We start from the raw sequence: 22,137 nt of genomic DNA on the forward strand, positions 1-22,137 counted from the left end.
TATAAAAAGACCAATATGTTAGTTATCTCGCCTAAAAACTAAAAATGACAATTTTCATAAATAAACCAAGCCGTAAAAGTAATAAATTATGTAAATTGTGTGTAATTTTCACATGTTTTGGTCATAAATTATACAACGTTCAATGAAATGATCAAATTACGAATTAATTTTATTGATGAGTATTTTGATGAAAATTATCAGTTATTCAATTGACAAATTCAATATATTCAATTTTAATCACTGGCTATACAATATAACACGCTAATACAATGCAAACTGGAATAGAATATTAAGTTTTTCGAGTTTTAATTGTAATTCACTTAGTGGTAGGGACTTTGTGCTTACCTGTGCAAACCTGTCACCCAGACAGGTTTGCACAAGTAGCACTCACTCATTATATATTCTACCGCCAAGCAACAATACTTTGTACTCGTGTACTTAAAATGCCTAGTGAGTGAACCAGTGTAACAAAAGGCACAACGCACATAAGCATCTTCGGTGTAGCATGTAAGAAATGATTCTTCTTGAAATTTCTGCCGGTACTGATATCTGTGGGAGGAGTAGACCACTTGCCATTGCGCAGCCTATTTAACCGGGCGCCTGTCCGGTATAGTTTCTTTTTTTATAAAATATTATAAAAAAAAAACCATATTCTAAATTCAAAAACATAATTAGCATAAGCTCCATTTAGTAGAGTATTTCACGCGAAATAAAATCTAAAAATAATTTACAGCGTAATGCTTATTACTCTCAGTTTTACTATAAGTGCTTTTTCTGTGGAATTTTACACTACGAGAAATATGAGGGGTACCAACATATCAACATCCATTTTCTAATGATAAGAGAGTTACTTCTAGGAAATTGAAAAAATAAAAGTAAACATTATTTATACATTTTTGATGACGAATCAAATCTCGTATACACAATATATACAGTTGCATGTTTTCTTAAATAATAAATATTGTAAGGTTAATAAATTACTTAAGCGATAAGGCTTTTTAAAAATATTATTTGCTACGCTTTGTAACGATATATTTGCATAAAGATTTTAAATAATTATTACGTTAGATTATATATATCATAAATAGAGTCCATATTCGAAATAGGTTTTACTTTTAAAAATACTAAATTACACTCTATTTAGTCACCAGGAACCATCTTCTCCGATGGATCTGACTTACATGAAGCGTGTGAAATTTTATTTCACACTGTTGGGAGCCTGGCCTTATAAAGAGCTCTATGAAACGTATAAGGAAAAATCGAAAACACTCCCCTTAAGAAATTATAAGACGCTATTCGTGCTGTGGATTGGAGTACTTTTGAGTGGTGCACTGTATTTGAAAAGTCATGTAAGAAAACTCAGTTTCTTTGAACTGGGTCATAGTTATATAACAGTGTTTATGAATTTTATTGCCGTGGTAAGTAATTATTAGTAAGTACATTAATTATTTCGAATTGATTTCAATTCAATGATATTTTAATCAGATATATACAGATATAGATAGAAAAATTCTAATATTTGTTCACAAATATGTATATGTGAACAAATATTAGAATTTTTAGGGTGTTTCAAAATACAGACTTGTTTTTATCTATGTTTTTAAATATTAATGATTATGAATTTTATTAAGCTGCAGGCTACTAAGTTATTGAATATTGCCTACCTTTAATGATATTTTTATAAAAAAATATATTTTAGCAACGAGTCAGCACGCCGGCCATGAAGTCATATCGCAGAACTGTTGTAGACTTCGTCTTGAAATTACATCTTTTTCATCACAAAGACAAATCAGAATATGCTATGAAGGTAAAGTATTAGTAGGAAGATTCCCAAAAATGCTTATTGAATCTATTTAGCATCCAATATAAAGTCTATAATATCCGAATATTGGCATAACATAGCCTCGGTATTATCAAACTATTTGGGAATTATTAATTATGCATAAGTATGTGCCTCAGCTTAAGGAACTCTCCTAAATCATAACTCTGCTTATAGGAGATTTATTGATTTATTTTGTAACCATTGCCGCGAAGACCACTGCAAAATTAGCTATCGCCTGTAACACTTAACTGGTATTTCAATCAGCGTTTTTTGGAGATCCAAATAACGCCGGTTACCAGTGCAAACATTACGTATAATTATTATTCCTTTTATCCCCAATAGGCCAGCAACTTGATGGGAACTAAGATGTTATGCTCCCTGTCTGTTTTACTGTTTACTTACCCTTCGAACTGGAACACAACAATACAAAGTATTGCTAATGGGTGGGTGACACGTATAGACAACTAAGACGGTTTTTCACAAAGTAAAAAGCAGAAGAGTTTGTTATATATACTGCGTGTGAGTGTTGGAAGAACTAGTTAATAAAGTAAAAATAAAAGACCGTTTTGAGCTTATCATATTTCACGTAAACTGAAAACGAAAATTTCATAAAGTTTGCATATTTTTTTAATAACATTTTTAAAACAAAAACTAAAAATACTTTCGCTCGGCCGCTTCGTAAGCGTTGTAAATTGTTTGTGAGGTTTGAAGGAAATCGTAATTAAATATTATACATTTTGTTTAATGTCACAATTTTATCTGAAGAGAAATATTGTCCGTGCCTAATTATTTGTGTTATTAAAATCCCAAAAATATCTTCACAGGTTTATCAGCAAGTGCACAAGATATCATCACTGTTCTCAATTTTCCTATACGTTCTTATGTATGTGGGTAACATACTGTTTCAACTAATGCCACTCTACAACAACATTAAATCAGGGGCATTCAAAGCAACCTCTCACAGTATAGAAAATGGAACGCGCTATGAACACTCAGTATATCACTACACACCATTCGAATATCACAATTTTGGATACTCAGTTATTTTTATCATCAATTGGATTCTTGTATTTGATTGTTCCATTACTTTCTGTACATACGACTCCTTAATGACACTGATTGTATTCAATATTTGGGGACATTTGAAAATATTAAAATACAATTTGGAAAATTTCCCGAGGCCACACACACAGGGCGATACAAACGCTACGAATTCAATAATGTATACCGACGAGGAATTAAAAAACGTTCAAGCGTTATTGAAAGAGAATATTGCATACCATATAATGATTACTCAGTAAGTATTATGAAGTAAACAGTACGGTTCCGTTCTTTACAGGACATAATTAAACTTGAATTCGGGTCCTAAAATCTCAGAGATGGAAATTTCGAATGTGACACTCTGAAGATTAGGGGCTTAAACTTTAACAACCACTGAGTTTAACTTTATTCATATTTTTAATTTGTCTCATGTTCGGCGGTAAGGAAATCGTAACTCAAGAGTAAAGCTGCAATTCTGAGACGAAATTTCGTCTCGCTAAACTGCCAAAGTATCTTGAAAACGATGCCGGAATAGTGCCGGTTTAAATCTTTTGATAGAATTTCCCTTATAAGTTACAAAATTTAATAGTATTTACAATTTTAAGTAGTACTTCTAAGACAGGAATAGTACCTCGTTTGATGTTGAGTGTTCATTAATAAACTCAATAATTGAATATCTTGTAGCATGCACAAGCGTTATTTTAAGCAAATTATGAAACCATATTGTGATTATTAAGTAATTAATGCATATATTATCATTAATTCTTCCTTAGAGGAGGGATAGTCCTCCTCCTCTAATATAATAATGATATTATATCACCACGCTGTTCCAATGCAAGTTGGCCACAAGCGAATATTATTATGTACGTTTAATCACGACGTCTGTCGTACGACATGAATTACAAATACGAATTAAGACTTGCTTGTCTGAGCTTGAGCCCGTAATTATCACTTAAGATGCAAGCATTTGAATTACAAACCGTCTAAAATAATATTCAATATTTGAAACAGATTTATGTCGCAGGCTTCGAAAGCTTTTGGTCCGATTATGTGTTTTTATTACTTGTTTGACCAAGTCAGTGGATGCATTCTACTATTGGAATTATCAGCAATGGTAAGTGATATTTTTATTTATACATAATATAAATATTGTATTCTTTGATACTAAATAGTGAAAAAAAATCATTAAAACGAAATAGTTGAAAATTGTAATAATATCAAAATGTAGATGATTCAAGAATAATTTTACGTACTTTCGAATTCACATTTTGCATGATTATATTAAATGTACTATCGGTATGACACGTAGTACTATATTGCGAAGAAATAGCAAAAAACTTTATTCCACCGTTTCAATAACGGAGTTAAATCATAACTTTTAAAAGTACTTATCAGCAGCATCAATCAAATACACTTTTTTATATACATACATCTTCTCTGATAATCAACAACTATTAATAGCATCCTTTTTAACATTAATTATGAGCAACATGCCGTATTTGTGAATTCCTTTCTAAAAAAATATTTAAAATAGTTACAAATATCTGAGAATTTTACTTCAAAATGGATTAATTCTCTATTTAAAATACATCTATATTTTTTCATAGGACATGGAAGCAATTGTAAGTTATGGTATTCTAACAGCTATTCTCTTACAACAACTGGTACAAATATCTGCTATATTTGAAATTATTGGATCGAAGGTAAATATAAAACTTAAGTTATTCTCTTATATTAAAAAAATCTTGATTCAAAGCGTATTCGCGCTGTTTATAGTGAGGATTTATTTTAATCTGCGGCAGACTTTCTCGCGATGATAGCATTCGCGGTTGTAAAAAATAATTTATAAGCTCCAGCTCAAGGTTTTGCACGAACAAAAACCTCCTTTATTCTTTTTCAATACCCGTCGCTTATCTATTAGGCTATCAAATATTTCAAATATTTGAATAGCCTGATTATTTTTCTTTATATTTAACATTGCCTCGGGCAGACACTGCGGTTTGGTTTTGTACAAGCTCTTGCAAGGCTAGGTATAGATCTAAATGATCTGACTGGCTAGGACTTTGATAAAGAAATACACTGGTACAAAATTAGGAAAATGTGGACAATCGGGTAGTGGATTATATTTATTTTATTCACCGGTGACACTCAATGGAGAACCTACCTATCATCAATTTTAAAAATATATCTCTGAAAGGTTTTCTAACACCTTAATACATTGAAACCACTAATTTTTGTCACAGTAATTTCAAAACGCTTTGACTTATACCTTTGACTCTAATTACTCTATACGTCTTGATGTAAACGCCACGATATTATTATATGACTATTCATTGTTTACAGAGTGAAACATTAAAAGATGCAATTTACAATTTACCTTGGGAGTATATGGATGTAGAAAATAGAAAAATCGTATTGATTTTCCTAAACAATTCTCAAAAACCGATAACATTAAAAGCCATGGGAATGATTTCTGTTGGAGTTCAAACTATGGCGACTGTAAGATCTTTCAAAAGTATTTGCTTCAACAATAAACAATAAAAAAAAATAGTAACAGTAGTGGCAAGAATGCTAGCAGAATATTAATAATAACAATAATCATGACAATTCTGCGTGCGCCACTGTTTATATTTTTTTTTACACAAAAATATAACTTAAAAGATTTTTCCTTGTGTACAAACGCGGGTGTTTTACCAAAATGTTTACAAATATTTCTGTATTACTTTCAGATTATGAAAACATCAGTATCATATTTCATCATGCTACGCACCTTTGCTGAAAAATAATATGTAAATGTATATGTATGCACGTGCACTCAAAATACTTGTCCTTAATATATTCTCACAATTTTTAATTTCTAAAAATATTTTAAACATTCCACTATAGTATTAAATTGCTAAAATAATTCGAAACTAATTAATTAATAATTAATTTGAAAAACAATGATATTAATAAAATATTGAAATACATTGAAGATGTAATTATTAATTCTTCAGTATAAAAACAATTTAATTAAATTATGAATATTATGTAAATAACGAGACAGAGAATTAATTTATCAAAATAATTTTAAAATACGGCAATGTCACGAAAATACCGGAGATTGCCCAAATTTAAATTGCTGAATTTTAAAAATGTTTAAATTCCTTTACCGTGTCAAACACATCGCTTGCTTAAACTATAAAAAACGTTTGATTGACGTCTCGCTTGATAAAAAATACCTTTTTAGAGTTTCTTTTCTGAAACTTAGGTAACTTAGCTGAATAAACTTATCCTGTAATTGTCGTTTATAACATAAATGTATATATATATATTAAAGATTTTATCAATGTAACAATTTTTCTTTATACCTCGACTAATATTTTTTATTGATTATCTATGCTTAGATTTTTTTTATGACATCAGTGGCAAACGAGCAGGAGGCTTACTCCTGATGGAAAGTGACTACCACCGCCCATGGACATCTGCAGCACCAGGGGGCTTGAAAGTGCGTCGCCGGTCTCTAAAAAAGGTGTACGCTCTTTTCTTGAAGGTTCCCATATCGTATTGGTTCGGAAAAACCGTCGGCGAAAACTGGTTCCACAAAGTGGTTGTGCGAGGCAGAAAATGTCTAAGAGATAATAAATTATAGTTTAAATGACACGTTAGATTTTTTTTATGATAATAAGAAGTTAATGGAACGAACGCGTGCAGGCTGTACCAACACTACTTCAGCTGTTTTTATGTGTTTAGTAATTTCATTCGATCTTCAAAAGTTGTTCAAAATTTTAAGTCATGAATAATTCTACAAGTGTTACATTTAAATGAAATTCTGTCACATACGTGTCCAAAAGGAAATAGTTTCATTTTAAATATACAAATACTCTAAGGAAATATTTCTGTTTAGTTATACGGTAAGCGTATCAGCGTTTTCCTTAAACGCTTTATCGAGTTTCAATATAATACGACATTGAAAAATACTTAACGAAATTTTCCAGGATATGATATCCTTTGAAAGATTTTCTACCAAAATATAATATCGCTTCCTAAATCTATATATACTTCATTTTTTTTATTATAACCCCTATGAGAAAGATGAAAAAATAAAATGAAAGCTGTGCCAGCTTTGGGATAGCGGTTATTTTTGTTATTTTTTAAAAGTAATCACAATGTGCCTTGTCGTTATATAAGATATATATTTTTTATTTTATTTACAAAAACTTTCAATAAAAAAAGTATCTGATACGAAAATATGTATTAATATAAGATGTAACTCCTTATCTTGAAGTTGTGCAAGCATTAATTATTCTTTATATTAATAAAACTGATTACTGCCTTGACAGATTTGAAAGTAAAATTATAGTGTTACAAGATGAAGCATTGGTGTGTCATGGATTTATTTATAAGGTTATAAGGAGTTATATTTTGATGACACAGTTTATTGTATCCATTCGAAAAGCGCCTCAAGCGTATCGAGCGCTTTTCACGCAACGCAACACAGCCATCAATGTTATACTATCAATTATAAATATTCTACAAGTTAGTCATCATCAGCCTGTAAATTTCCCACTGCTGGGCTAAAGCCTCCTCTAGCTTTGAGGAGAAGGATTGGAGCATATTGGAATATGCTCCAATCCTATTCCATGGTGGAATACAAATGTGGCAGAAATTCTATGAAATTCGACACATGCAGGTTTCCTCACGTTGATATCCTTCACCGCCGAGCACGAGATAAAATATAAACACAAATTAAGCACATGAATATTCAGTGGTGCTTGTCTGGGTTTGAACCCGCAATCATCGGTTAAGATGCCTGCTTTCTAACCACTGGGCCATCTCGGTAAAAAGTCAGTAGATTTAGAATTTATATGTTATAAAGTCATAAATTTATTTTCGAACTTCATACGGATGAAAAAGTACTTATACATTAAATAAAAATATAATATACAATCAAAATTGATAAGAGAGGGCGCAAACGTTTATGAAAGGTACGAATATTTAAAAGGTTTTTGTAGACATAATAAAGGCTTTAAAAAAAGGTTTGTTTGTGTAATTTATGTTTTGTGAGATAATTATGCCAAATTATTTGAGTCAGTTAAACCGTTATTTGTAAAAGCAAAAGTATTTTATTTTTTTTGCTCATAAATATAATATAGGAATGTGTTACGAATTTAACGAAATTAATTTCGAAAAACGTAATTTACAAAAAACGAATGTGTTTTTTTATAACTCGTTTATAAAAATGAATAACAATGATTTAAAATATCAATAAATTGCCTTTGCACTTAAATGGGGTGGGTAACAATACATATATCATGAAATATAAACGACGATGGTGAAGTTCCCACAGGGAAAAAGATAATAAAAATGAATGAACGCAAACGACATTATCTATCATACTTATTTTATATATTTTATACTATAATGTTATATTACATACTAACTACATTAGTCCTTTTGTTTTAGCTACATTAAAAGTTTCTAGTAGAAGGGCAGTTTGGCATCAAACGCAATCAACACAATCTGTTCTCTATCGAAAATTATTACTTTGGAATGCTAATTCTTGCTGTTGGTGCTTATACAACTTTGTCAATGGTCTTTTTCTTTCTTTTTTCTTTTTTTTTCTACCCTACCCGTGACCACAAATTCTGTAAAGTGCTCGAAACGTCGGGATTCATTTAGTATGGAGCAAGACGGTATAAAGACCCGAAGTGAGGTGCGCTGCGAGGTCCCATTGGTGGTTAGTTTTAAGGCTAAACCATATTTGCCATTGCATGTATGTTCCCAAGAAGGGCTCTTCTCGGGGGCATGCAATGCAATGCCATATTAACATGGTCCAGCAGCCTTCCTGATTCGTGCCACCAGCCATCACAAAGTGTAAGAATCGCACATAATCCGGTCCAATTTCGTAAGAAGATTTTCGAAACTTTCAAAAAAGTTCTAATTTATTTTATTTCCCAAAACTACAGTGTCTGCAGGATATCAATTTAGCATAAATTTGAATATCCCTCTTCAATCTTTCAAATTTTCATATCAGTGCAAATTTTTCGGAATCTATTTTTGGTGTGTAATATCTATTGGGGCGCCTTGGGAACTACTCGTAAGCGTGACGGCAAAATGTCATGACGCTTTCTTATGCCCCCTTTCCAACGCAGCTTTACTCCCATGGGTGTGTAGCATGTACATCACATTCTTTGCTTTAAATTACTATATTATAAATAAAAATATTACTAACGTTGAATTTTGTGAAACTAAATATCATATATTATACTTAAAATATATATTAATTTTATATGTAAAAGTAACTCTGCCTGTCTATCTGTTTGTCGTTCTTTCACAATAAAACCGTAACAACAATGAACTGAATTTGATGAAATTTGACTACGTTTTTTGCCTAACACTTGACAACTGAAACGCGAGCGAGGTGCGGGCAAATAGTAGTATTAAATAAAGTATAAAAAGTAATTGGTTACATTAAAATATTTGATTAGACGATAGTATTACTTTTAAAATTCTCAATGCCTGATTATTTAATAATAAATGTGAGACAGAAGTGTTAAGTCATATTAATTAAAAATCTGCCGATGAAAAACAGGTTCACTATTTCCCACAAACAATAATCTACAATATTTCAAACTTTAGAAGTTATTCTTCTGTAAAACACTTGTAGTTTGCAATAAATTTTAAGATAGTAATGTATTCAGGTAGACTATTCAGAAGCAGGTTTCGTTTTTATTCGTTGACCTTTCTAATTGTGATATTGTTCTCCAAGCTGAATTTCGGCTATTGTTGTCAGTATCAAGAACTAGCCTTACACTACATAGTCTTTATTGTAGTGAACAATAATCTGTCCACACACAAATGTATTTTCCCAGTGTCTAATTCGATGGAACAGCAATCCAACGCGACCGGAAAGATTATTTTGACAACTCATTCCTTCATTAAATTAGTCAAATCCATTTTCAAATTATCGATTTCACCAACCGAAACAGTTGTAAAAGAGATTTTGAATACTTAACTATTTTGATTTTTTAACTCGTTATTTTATATGTTATCTATTTATATTGTTTAAATGTATATTTTGTGTGTGTATTACCATTAGTTTGTATAAAAGTAATTTAACACACTATTTACAAATGATCTTCAATGAAATTAGAAAAATAGTTAATGTGTGAGAGAATTAAGAAAATAGTAAAGGATAGAAGTTCTAAATTAAGCGCCATGTCATGATATATTATTATTTTTTCCGTTCCATAAATTCAAATCATTCCTAAAAATACTTATGTATTACTATGTAAGTAAAGAAGGCATACTGTTTAAGATTATATATATATATATATATATATATATATATATATATATATATATATATATATATATATATATATATATATATATATATATATATATATATATATAATAAAAAAGCGTGGAGCTAATTCATGTTGACTTCTTCACGGAATGTACATAGGTAATTATATTTACATATGACTTTGTATTTTTAAATGTTGAATAATAATAACTACTGAGTTTCTTGTCCGTTCTTCTCAGTAGAATCTGCTATACAAATCGGTGATAACTTAACTGTTAGTTTGTTAAATGACGACTTAAAAGTGCTTGTGGGGAGAACCTACCTGAATAAAGTATATTTTGATTTGATTTGAAAAAAAATTAAATATTTTAAAATTATATTTTATTTTCAATAGCTGCAATCCATCTAGTGGTACATGGTCACTAACGTCTTTATATAATATTGGTATTGTAGTAAATAATTACTTTTGCTTTCGCTAATATCCCTTGTGCATGGAAGTACGCTAGCTCATTAATTGTGGCTAAAACGCAACAGTATAAAATATCAGCGTTCGGCGGTTGGATAAAAAGTTTGCCATTAAATAAGAAGTAATGTAAAATGGGATACGTTTTAAGGAACTCATTATCTTTAAAAATGTACTTGTTGGTGTGTTTATAGTACTATTTGTATATGTATATGTTTTGATTTTTGGAAAAAATACTTTACACGCCGCAGTTCTCTTTGATGTTTGTGTAGATGTTGTAAAGAAAATGATTACCGCATGAACAGTTTGAAAAAGTCATTCGGTGATTAATAGTATTTTTTTTCGTGTAAAATACGTGGTAATGTGTTTCATTATTGGTTACATATAAATCGAATGGTGAATTTGTGTAGCAAGTTATTAAAGTTGCTTCCGTCATGTCTCCAGATAATATACAAGTGAATGGAATAGATGATCGCTGTAATTGCATTTACATTGCATTTCATAGGTAAGTCGTCACAGAAAACTCACTACGGAACTTTTAGTAGTATAATCAGCACCTAGACCGTTGGTTAGCCACATGATTTAGAGAACCAAGGATCTCAAGCATTATTGATAAGCGGAAGAAATAATGAAAATAAAAAATGAGCCGCCAGGAAAGATTGATTTATTACTGGGTATAGAATATTCAATTATTATGAATGATATTGTCAAGGGCCCTTTCACCGTAAGTATAAAACACAGATTTAGGTTGGATATTTTTGACAGTATTATTGACGATAGCCCATAAACTAACACGCCCACAATGATATTAAAATATATTCGGGAAGTGAAAATATTGGGTAAAAACGCAAATGAAATTTTATGCCCAAAAATATTACCCATTAAACAGTTTAAAAAGCAATGGAAAAAAATATTTAACGCACATTGTTATACTTACACGAATTCCCAATTGATGTTTTATGTTCAATATATTGTAAGGTTTTCATGAGAACACTTCAAATATACTTTTCTATTTTTATTTCGTTTGAGTAGTTGTGTTTGTAAAAAGTATTGTTAAAAACCTTTTAAATGTTAAAATACTTACCATAATACAGAACGAAATATAAAATATTTTTAAGAAATAAGTATTAACAGTGGGTGGCATGCCAGTGTATATTAAATATTATTATTTTGGATTTACAAATTATTTTTAAATATATTTAAAAAATTGTAATCGATTTGAAACTTTATTTAAAAATCGACTAGTAAGCGACTTTGTTTTATACTATGTAATGATTTATTTATTCTATGTACCACTAACATACATATATGACACACGTAAAAAACCAAAAATGGACAAAAATTTAAAATCGATAGGTACCTACTTGTATTTCGTTTTACAAGTAATAACAACACGCACTAAATACTAATCAATTAACGATTAGTAAATATTTTTATATATAGATAAGTTTAGTGCCAAAAGTTATCATTAATAGTTGAAGTAAAAAGAAAGAGAATTAATTAATACATATGGTTATTTAAAGTATATTATTATAATTATATATAGGATTCCTACTCCTATATATAGCTAAAAGAAATAAAAAGGTCTGTATAGAATAACATTTAAGTGTAAGTGCATTTTATTCAACTGTTATGTTTCAATTCAACAATTTCGACGTTAGTAGCTTTCCGTTGACTATAAACATTGAATCATATTGAGGTAAACTGTAGCAGCATCTTTGGTGATGAAATCCTCCAGCCCAAAAATTGAGCCAAACAGGTCTTGATCGATTTTATCGCCATCAGTCGCTTGCCCGAATCTCGTTCATTATCAGCAAGATGAACACGTCCAAGGGAGGCTGAACAAGCGAATTTCCCTCATTCGATGTTAATGAATATTCTTAATTGTTTCATCTAATAATCAGTGAAGTGTTAAAACAGGGTTTAAGCTTCCTTGACTGAACTTCGTAGAAAAGAACAAAACAATAAATAATCACCTTTAACAGGATGAAAGGCTTGTATTTAGCAAGTTAATGAAACTTTGTTTCATTAAATATTGTTCTCATACGTGTACTAATACCAAGTTAATTTGGCTTTAAAGATACGCTGACAGTAAAGTTTGGTAAGTATGTGCTCATTTGGTTTTAGAGACTTGACATAATTAAGTACATATATAATTATAAAATTCCTATTACATAATCCTACAGATTTTGTTTACTTGCTTCTTAAAGGGATTGCTTTGTATAAAAGAAGCTTTGAATAGAAGAATCAGTGGCTTCATCTACGTTTCAGAGAAGGTAGCAGATGATGCCCTATAGTACCTTTCTAAACCCCTAGAACTATAAAATTCATAATGATCAGTTGATTGGTTAAAAAACGAGAAAAAAAATTACAGCTTGCTCAACTTATTTTCCAAAGAACATAATATTTATAATAAAAATACATATTAAAGTTTTTCATTAAATATTATCTCTTATCATTGACAAGTTTTAGAAAGATTTCAATATAATATCTAAGAATACCAAGAAAGACACGAAAGATGACTTATCACAGTATACGGGAAAGATAGATAAATATTTACCGGTGCTCACTATATAGTGTCATTGTTAAATTCGACAGTCAAAATCATCCCTACGATTAATTAACTTAGCAAACAGTTAGCTTTGGTCACATTATAATCTAATCTTAACATCTCATAACCTTAATTATAAATTCATGACTGTACCCACATCTCTATATAATTAGATTAAATCCGACAAGGAAACTTGACGCAGGCATTGTTTTATCGCGGTAAATCTACACCATTTAAATAGGCCTTCATTTAAACAGAAGTTCATTGAATTTGATTTAGCTCGTTATCGAATAAATTTACATGAAGTATAACAACTTGGTGGAAATGATAAAAAAAAACATAAAATGAAAATGTTGTTTTTTCATCATTCATTTATTTCCTAAAAAAATATATTATGTTTATTAGGGATCCCCTAAAGTGTATATAAACATACTAGCTGAGCTTAGACGGTAGAAATATTTCACGTCTAGCTTCAATTAAATTTTTCCATAAGCGTGCTCACTCAACTCAATCCTTCTCCTGAAATGGAGAGAATGTCTAAGTCCAGTGAGATATTTTTGAGCTGTTAATTTTACAAAAAGTGGATAGACTATTATAGGTATAGGTTGGCGGATGAGCATATGGGCCACCTGATGGTAAGTGGTCACCATCACCCATAGACAATGACGCTGTAAGAAATATTAACTATTCTTTACATCGTCAATGTGCCACTAACCTTGGGAACTAAAATGTTTGGTCCCTTGTGCCTGTAGTTACACTGGCTTACTCACCCTTCAAACCGGAACACAACAATACTGAGTACTGTTATTTGGCGGAAGAATAACTGATGAGTGGGTGGTACCTACCCAGACTGACTAGCACAAAGCCCTACCACCAAGTTTTTGTTAGTCTTTTTTATTTTGCCATTGAAATATGCGTCTCGATGTTTCAGGGCGGATAAATTCTTTATAGCAATATATTATATGTAGTTACAAAACAAACGCACACATTGATAATATTATTGAAATTTGATGCAAAAACACGGTGGATCTCTAATCAGGTGTATAACTTAATTGTCCAATTATGATCGGCTCTACGTCATACGCTATTATATGTATATCTTATAATGATGGCAATGCTTAGCGACTTAGTATTCCTATGTCATGTAATAAGGAGTAATTTACTCGATTAAGCGTATAATCATGTTAATATTAGACACTTTGATTATTTATCTACCAACGTGTTTGAGAATAATGAATTGGACTGCTGTGGAGAATATGATAACAGATTCTTATCTTTTAAATAAATAAATGTATTTATTTAAATTTGGAACATTGATACCAATTATTCTAACAACCAAGCATGATTTTTGGTTTTGAGTGATGTTGTCAGTAGCCTCTGCTATGCGCGGGTCACGTTCGCATTTTTCACGCATCTTGACATTTCGTTAATACGAACCTTTACAAATACACCTGCTCTCATAACTGTTGTATAGGTCAGTTTGTTATTATGTAACAAATGTGTTCACCGTTTACGTCACGTTTCTTTCATGAGAGTACAGAACATACCTACATAGATATTCTATGAGAAAATACTCAAAAACTTAGCGAAGACCAAGATCGTGCAACGTTACGTACGTTACGTTAGATAGTATTATGTAACAAGTATTTATTAATTTATTTACTATTAAAATTACACTTAATAATTAAAAATAAAGTTACCACTTAAAATTAATATAAACAAATGACAACTTGATAAAAAATAAAAACAATAACAGACAGCAAATAAAACAGATAAAGTTTAGTAATATGACGTAAACTAATTTTAAATTCACTAATTTTAGAGTTATATAGGTATAACAAATTGTATACAATGTATGTATATAACATAAATATTAGGTTGGGGAAAAAGTCTTTTCGCATATAGTATGTATGAACTTGTAATAAAATCTCTTTGGCTATACCATTTGTATCTGGCTGGTTTTGGTATCATTAAAAAGTTTTAATTTTAAAGAAGGCATTTCCAAATTCAAATTAGGAATTTGTGTGATTTTCATTTGTTTTTGTTGTTGTTAAAATGAGTGAATCTAAAGAAGAAATTCGATACATTTTAAAATTTTACTATGAAAAAGGTAAAAATGCAACTCAAGCCGCGAAAAAAATTTGTGATGTTTATGGACCTAATGCAGTATCAGCTGTGAGAGTAGCGCAAGTTTGGTTTAAGCGTTTTCAAGCCGGAAATTTTGATATCAAAGATGCATCTCTTTGAAAACTTTTTCCCCAACCTATTATAACCGTGCACTAAAATAGCGTAACACTGTAAGTCTGTCACCATTACTTCACGAGTGTGATACAAAGTGAGATCTTATAGAATAGGACGTCTGAAAGTTTCAAATTAGACAACAATATGTTTTTGTTTTCATTCATTGTTCTCGAACAGGGGTGACTGGCCACGTGACTTTGTCAAGGTCCATGTTGTTATCTTGAATAATTAATAGGTATGAGGTTACGTTTAGGTCTATTATATAAATACTGTGCTTCAATATACATTTTAGGATTAAATGTACAAACAATAGGTAATATATACAAGTTGGTTGTCTTTTGAATAAAGTCTTTTACGCGCCTTACAGTAGAATGAACTAACAGAAATCATGTAAGGAAAGCGTTATGCTCTTTTAGATCCTCTTTCTCTCTCTTTCTTTCATGTACGGTTGTTATGGTAACGTTTTTGTTATTGTTTCAATATACCGCATTTTTCACGGGGTATGTTCTAAAGGAATTGTTCGAATTAATCGCCGTTGCTGAATTTCACCTTCGGACAACTCGTCAAAATTCGAAATTTTACCCCCACCACCTTGACCTTGATAGGATGTCCGAAATATCACAACAGCGCCATTTTTAAGATATTTTATATCTTACACAACCACTCTGTGGAACCAGCTTTTATCGGCGATTTTACCGAACCGATACGACTTGGGAACCTTCAAGAAAAGAGCGTACTCTCTCCTTAAAGACCGGCAACGTACCTGCAAACCCCCGGAGTTGCAGATGTCCATGGGCAGTGGTAATCACTTTCCATCAGATGAGCCATCTGCTCGTTTTCCCCCTATAATTTATAAAAAAAAAACACACGAATTATTTTATTGTGATTATTACTTAATATATAGTGGAGGAAGCATCTTCGTTCCTAACAAGAAGTGTTGCGTCAGTACACAGTTACTACCAACTAGGAATCTCCGAGAACAAGACTATACGTGTGTTTCCAGTATCCCTCAAAATGTTTAAGTTATTTCATTCATTAAATGATTGCCATTTAATTCTACCACGTTTTCATTATATAATTAAGTTTTAATATTGACCAGGTATCTCACAACACCATTCGTTTTATACATGTTAAGATCTAAACTTTACTATCAAAACAAGCCACTGATATAATTCTTTTGAGATATTAGTCAAGGATCTCTATGCTTCGTAGGCTTTCGTTTAAAATGCAATCAGCAAATATCATCTTGAGTAAAAGTCTTTTGAGGGAACTGCGAGCGCCTCAAAAACATCCGAGCGCTTTCAACCATCAAATGCATGGGGCACAGAACATTACCAATACTTAGCTAAAATGTTTTAATTGAGAAAAACTAAATCTAAGAATTGTTTTGAAAATAATAATAAAAAGTAAATTCTTGTCCTATACAAACCCGTTGTCAAACATTTCACGTAAATCGTCAATCAAAACAAACAAAGTCACGTTTGAATTATCGTAATGATTTATGGTATATTTTTTATTTGGTTGACTGGAATGTCAACGAACGAATAAAGAAAATAGTATCGTACGTGTCAAGTCATTCGCCATTAACTATTAATTAATAATCCTCTGTGTGTGGCACTTTCTTGGCTGCTTTTTTATATTCAATTCTCATCGGTTCAGTGTGATTACGTTTAGACTTATGCCGCCAAGCGTGGGCGCAGCCTTTTGGGTTGATGAACTCTAAAAAAGGCATCTTAGTTTATAACTTAGTTTAGTTTTATATTTTATATAAATTTAAGTTTGAATTTTTCATTTTTAAATATCGTTGTGGTCCGTGATTTGGTGTTGTTAGTTTTATTACGAGCCACAAAATGTTTTAATTTATGTAGGAACCTTGATCTTTGAGAGCTTTAGAGATATTAAGTTTAATAGACTATAGAGAACCTTTTAAATGCGTGTGTGATATGAATATTTTATTTTATTAATTTTAATAAGAATGATGTATGCGGTACCGGTATGTTGTCGTCGCTACTTCTCATCTTTATAATTTCAATTGACTCGGTAAAATATAAAGGTGGGGGAAGGTTGAATTGGCCCTACACCTGCCATCAACTGTAGATAGAAACCACTGGTCGCTGAAACTTCCAGGAGTATGGGCGTAATTTTATAGTGCGCCCACACTATTTATTATTATATCAAGTGGAACTAACATCTAGAAGGTATCACAATCGAAGCTGAGCTAGATAAAAGACTTAAACTCTTATTTATAACCTAGACCGTAGTTCAACAGATAGTACTGTAAGAACTGAGTAATAAACTACACCGGTACTGGTTTCGTAGTCATAGCTGCGGTGTTTACAAATAATTGAAAGTCACAAAAATAATAATAAAAGTAATAATTAAAGTGCGATGAATAGTCAAGCAGACATAGCTAAGGAAATCTGTAGCCAAAGTGTTATCACTCACAACCACGGGTTATCATAGCATTAATTCACTGTTTCTGATAACAATTGCTCGACTGTCAGACGGCCTAATGCAAGTTAAACGTTTTTCGATCCTATATCCACTGACGGAAAGTGTAGCCATGTAATATCATAAAACGTAATAAATCCAAACATTATGAAATAATTTTCAATGAAACTCGTATGGTTATATATGAGTTTCATTATTCTTCAGAAGTAAGCGTAGGAATCATTCAAGTGGAACAACATAAAATAATTTGTTATATTTTCTACCGTAGTGGGTTATAAAGTATGAATATATATTATGAACATCTTTTTTTATGATTAAAGGAGCAGGAGGCTCACCTGATGGAAAGCGATTACCACCGCCTATGGACATCTGCAACACCGGGGGTTTTCAGGTGCGTTACCGGCCTTTGAAGAAGGACCACGCTACAGAGTGCGAGGTATAAAATGTCTTAAAAATCGCTGTTGTGTTGTGAAAAATTCGGAATCAACATATAATCGTTATTGTTGTACGCTTCTTATAAATAAGACTTATAATTAAATCGACCGTTTTCGTAACTTGCTTATAAACCTTTCATACGCTTTGTGTATTAAGTTTTACTTAAATCTGTAACTTCTCAGTGTAACACTAAGCTAAACTAAGCGGGGGCGTTCCGAAAAGGGCGAACATTTTGGTATAAACGACAATTTGCGTATAAAGCGATTAGTGCACCATGCCAGCCTGGATGATTATTTGGGTCTTTCACTGCATGAATGTATCACTTCGGTATTAATACAGCCTCCGCAATGCCCTGCAACATTCAGTCGCGATACTAGTAATAACGATTGATGAGTGATATCAATAAGGACGTCATAACCAGTCAAATCTGAGTACCACATAGTACATACACTACTCTAGCAACCCCAAAGAAACCCCAAAAGACAGAGTAAGGGACACTACCCTATTGCCTTAGATTTCATACAGTATAAGATTTTAAATTAACGTGGTTATTTTTATTACTACAAGTATTTACCTACAGTACAAACGTATTTGTAATTATATAATGTCGCAAGAGGCCTACCTAAACTGTTTTTATGGTATATCAATAATTTAATTGTTATATTGTAGTCGAGGTAAGCCCCGACCTTTTTTCTAGTGCTTTTATATATCAAATATGATGCTGCTTTGAGAACATACATGCATGTGACGGCCCGACATACCGTAATTTATCATAATTATTTATAGTATTTATAAGAACGAACCACTTCCTTATTATAATAATATTTTGCCATACATCTACTATTGATATAAGTGTTAGCATTACACTGATGCATGAATCTGTTCCTGTACCTGGAATATTGCAGAAAAATCAACCATACCTTACAGCCTCTCAGCATAACCGATGCAGCTGGCGTCATCGCGCGCTACTTTGCCGGTCAAAAACCGTACCAACCGGATGCCTGGTACCAGCATCTCTTCTGGGTTAAGAGATGCCGAGCACCACACCCCTTTATGTACATCCGATTTTGACATTCGTCGCGGGTAACCTGAAATCTCTATAATATAATTTTGTATAGAAAAAAGCAGTCACCGAAATTTTTTCCTCTAAAAGTGGCCAGTCTTTCTTCATCAAGTAATCAAAAAAGATGTTTAATATAGCGTCATTCCTTTTATTATCCTTTTTTATTACATATATATTACGATGAAATCTAATGAATGGACCTGTATGTATATTTTTTTAAGTTTCTATGTATGTGTTTATGTAAAGCATTAGTAGAGTAAAGAACAAAGTGAGGGGCGTAATAAAATTGAAAGGGTTACAAACTGTTTTTTAATTTTTCATGAGAGAATTTTAGTTACATGGATCAATTCATTACAGTTTCTACTAATGCAATGCTATTTGACTATGGGTCCAATTTGGTTTATCCATATTGTAAGCCATTGTAATACAAAAATTAAGCAAATAGATTGTGTTGTCCAAATGGCAAATTAAATTTAGTACCATTGGTTCCACCAGCAAAGACTTTGGCACTCATTAGCTTCAGAGACTGGAACATACTACAAATATTTTCTTAAAAACCTCAAAAAAATATAACAACTGCTTCCTAATGACTTGCTTTGGGGCAACAAATTTAATTTGTGGCAATTTTATGACAACTTTTATTGTTAAAAGATTTTTTTTTTTGTGAACGATCTATAATTTCTCGGTTTAAACTAAGACCAAATATATCACAAAGCAGATCCTCTGTTACTAGTATAATATAAATATAACCTATAAAGGGACGATCTAATCGGTAATATTACGTAACACTCTAGACACAAATAACTTGATCGGTCGCACGAGCCAATTACACTCGCAACAGCGCAACTCCGATGTTTATCTTACGATTAAATATAATTTAGATATAACTTATACATAAATACGTGTGTTTCTAATCACTGCATAGTATGAAGTGGCTTCCCACTGTCTATCATTTTCTATATATGCTTATATCTTAGAAGTACGTGGATTTTGTTGTGATTTTTTTAATAGATAGGATGATTCAAGAAAAGATTTATATTTATAATACAAGCAAAATTGAGAATCACTGATATTTTTAGAGGTTTCTTATATTATGTCTTAAATAAACACATGTTTTGCGCTTACTCTGCAAAAGCTGGATCAACCCTACGAAATAAATCAAAATAATATACTGCATTAAAAACGCCTACAAAAACGTCCGTAATGGTATATGGTTATCTCTTAGGGATAACCTACATCAACCATTTCTTATCTATTACTTTTTACGTGAAAAAATGGCTTATTTACGAAGTGATTTTAAGCAATACAGTTTTAAATTTATCTCATTAAGTACCTGAAATACGTTGTTATTTATATAAATCAATTATTATAAATCAATATCTCTCTGAACTGGCTTTCAGTCGTAGTTGTGAACGTTTTATACATAAACATTTTGTAGCTTATTTAGTATTAGCATTGCACAAAGCCGGGGCGGGTCGCTTGTATATTAATAAAGCCTTATATATGTACAATTATACTTAAGTCATTTTAGCTGATAAGTGTTTTCATTTCGCATCGTCCATCAATGTATTTTTTAGCTAATATGCAGACCTTTCACTGTTTACAAATTATATTTGAAAATTTTATTAAATATTTTTCAATAAAGCATTAAGTTGTCGTTGACTAAAGTGAAAAAATAAGATGTCAGAAGCGATTTTAATGTAGGTGATTGGGAGTATGTATCAATTAGAATGTAATAGAAAACTTTTATTAAAAAAAAAAAAAACTATAATAATGAGAATAGTTTTCTGTAGACGAATATTAATAATAATTATTATATCTATAATATTGTTTCATGCTCATTAAAACTAAATTAAATTTAGTTTAAATATTCTTACATCACTACCCATTAATTTTCAGATCAATTTTAGCAGATGCATTTACATTAATCAGAGGTTATTTTAAGCAAAACCCGTATTAAAATATTAAAGTTCAGTCAACTATTAGGAAAGTGATCGATTATTCCCTGAAACTGTCGATAAAATACGATGCGGCTAGAAAGACTAATGAGGCGGCAAATGCAATAATGAATTTAAATTCATTTGCTGTAATATTGTGCGGAAATAAACCTGTTTTTACAGGTTGATCTTAATCGAATATCACGTCACGCAAGAACGTTTTGCTCCCTTTTTAACTCTTATTAAATGGAAATTATGTACAGTTTTAGTCTATTGACTGATGTAATACATTTTTTTTATAGTACAAGTTGCCGGGCGAGCATGTGGGCCATCTAATGGAAAGTGGTCACTATCACCCATGGACAATGACGCTGTAAGAAATATTAAGTATTCTTTACATCGTCAATGTGCCACCAACCTTGGGAACTAAGATGTTATGTCCCTTGTGCCTGTAGTTACACTGGCTCACTCACCCTTCAAACCGGAACACAATAATAATGTTATGTGGCGGTAGAATAACTGATGAGTGGGTGGTACCTACCCAGACGGGCTTGCACAAAGCCTTACCACCAATTATTTTTTTATAGTAATAATGTTAGTTGAATTACAAGAAAGGACTACGGCAAAGGCTAAATTAGGCTACTTTTATTTGCCTAACAAATGACAATCAAACCCCTAAAACGCTGGCGAAGCCGCGGGCGACAACTAGTATTTTTTTTTATTTTTATATTTATTTAATATCAGTGTAAAGAAAAACAAATATACAATTACATTACAAATGCCATTAAACCTTTTTTAGGTTTGTCTTGGCATCAGAACACATTCGCAACGATGACGATTAA

General features: G+C 31.4%; 1 protein-coding gene across 1 annotated transcript; it reads left to right on the plus strand.

Annotated features, from left to right (window-relative positions):
* The first annotated feature begins 1,163 nt into the window (after positions 1–1,163).
* On the plus strand, positions 1,164–5,649 carry LOC124534675. Its single transcript, XM_047110654.1, has 7 exons — positions 1,164–1,418; positions 1,700–1,807; positions 2,647–3,119; positions 3,875–3,977; positions 4,471–4,566; positions 5,207–5,362; positions 5,593–5,649. Exons 1-7 carry the CDS (start codon positions 1,167–1,169, stop codon positions 5,647–5,649), a joined length of 1,245 nt encoding a protein of 414 aa, XP_046966610.1. The 5' UTR covers positions 1,164–1,166.
* The last annotated feature ends 16,488 nt before the right edge of the window (positions 5,650–22,137 follow it).

The sequence above is a fragment of the Vanessa cardui genome, chromosome 13 (genome assembly GCF_905220365.1).
Source record: "Vanessa cardui chromosome 13, ilVanCard2.1, whole genome shotgun sequence".
NCBI lineage: Eukaryota > Metazoa > Arthropoda > Insecta > Lepidoptera > Nymphalidae > Vanessa > Vanessa cardui.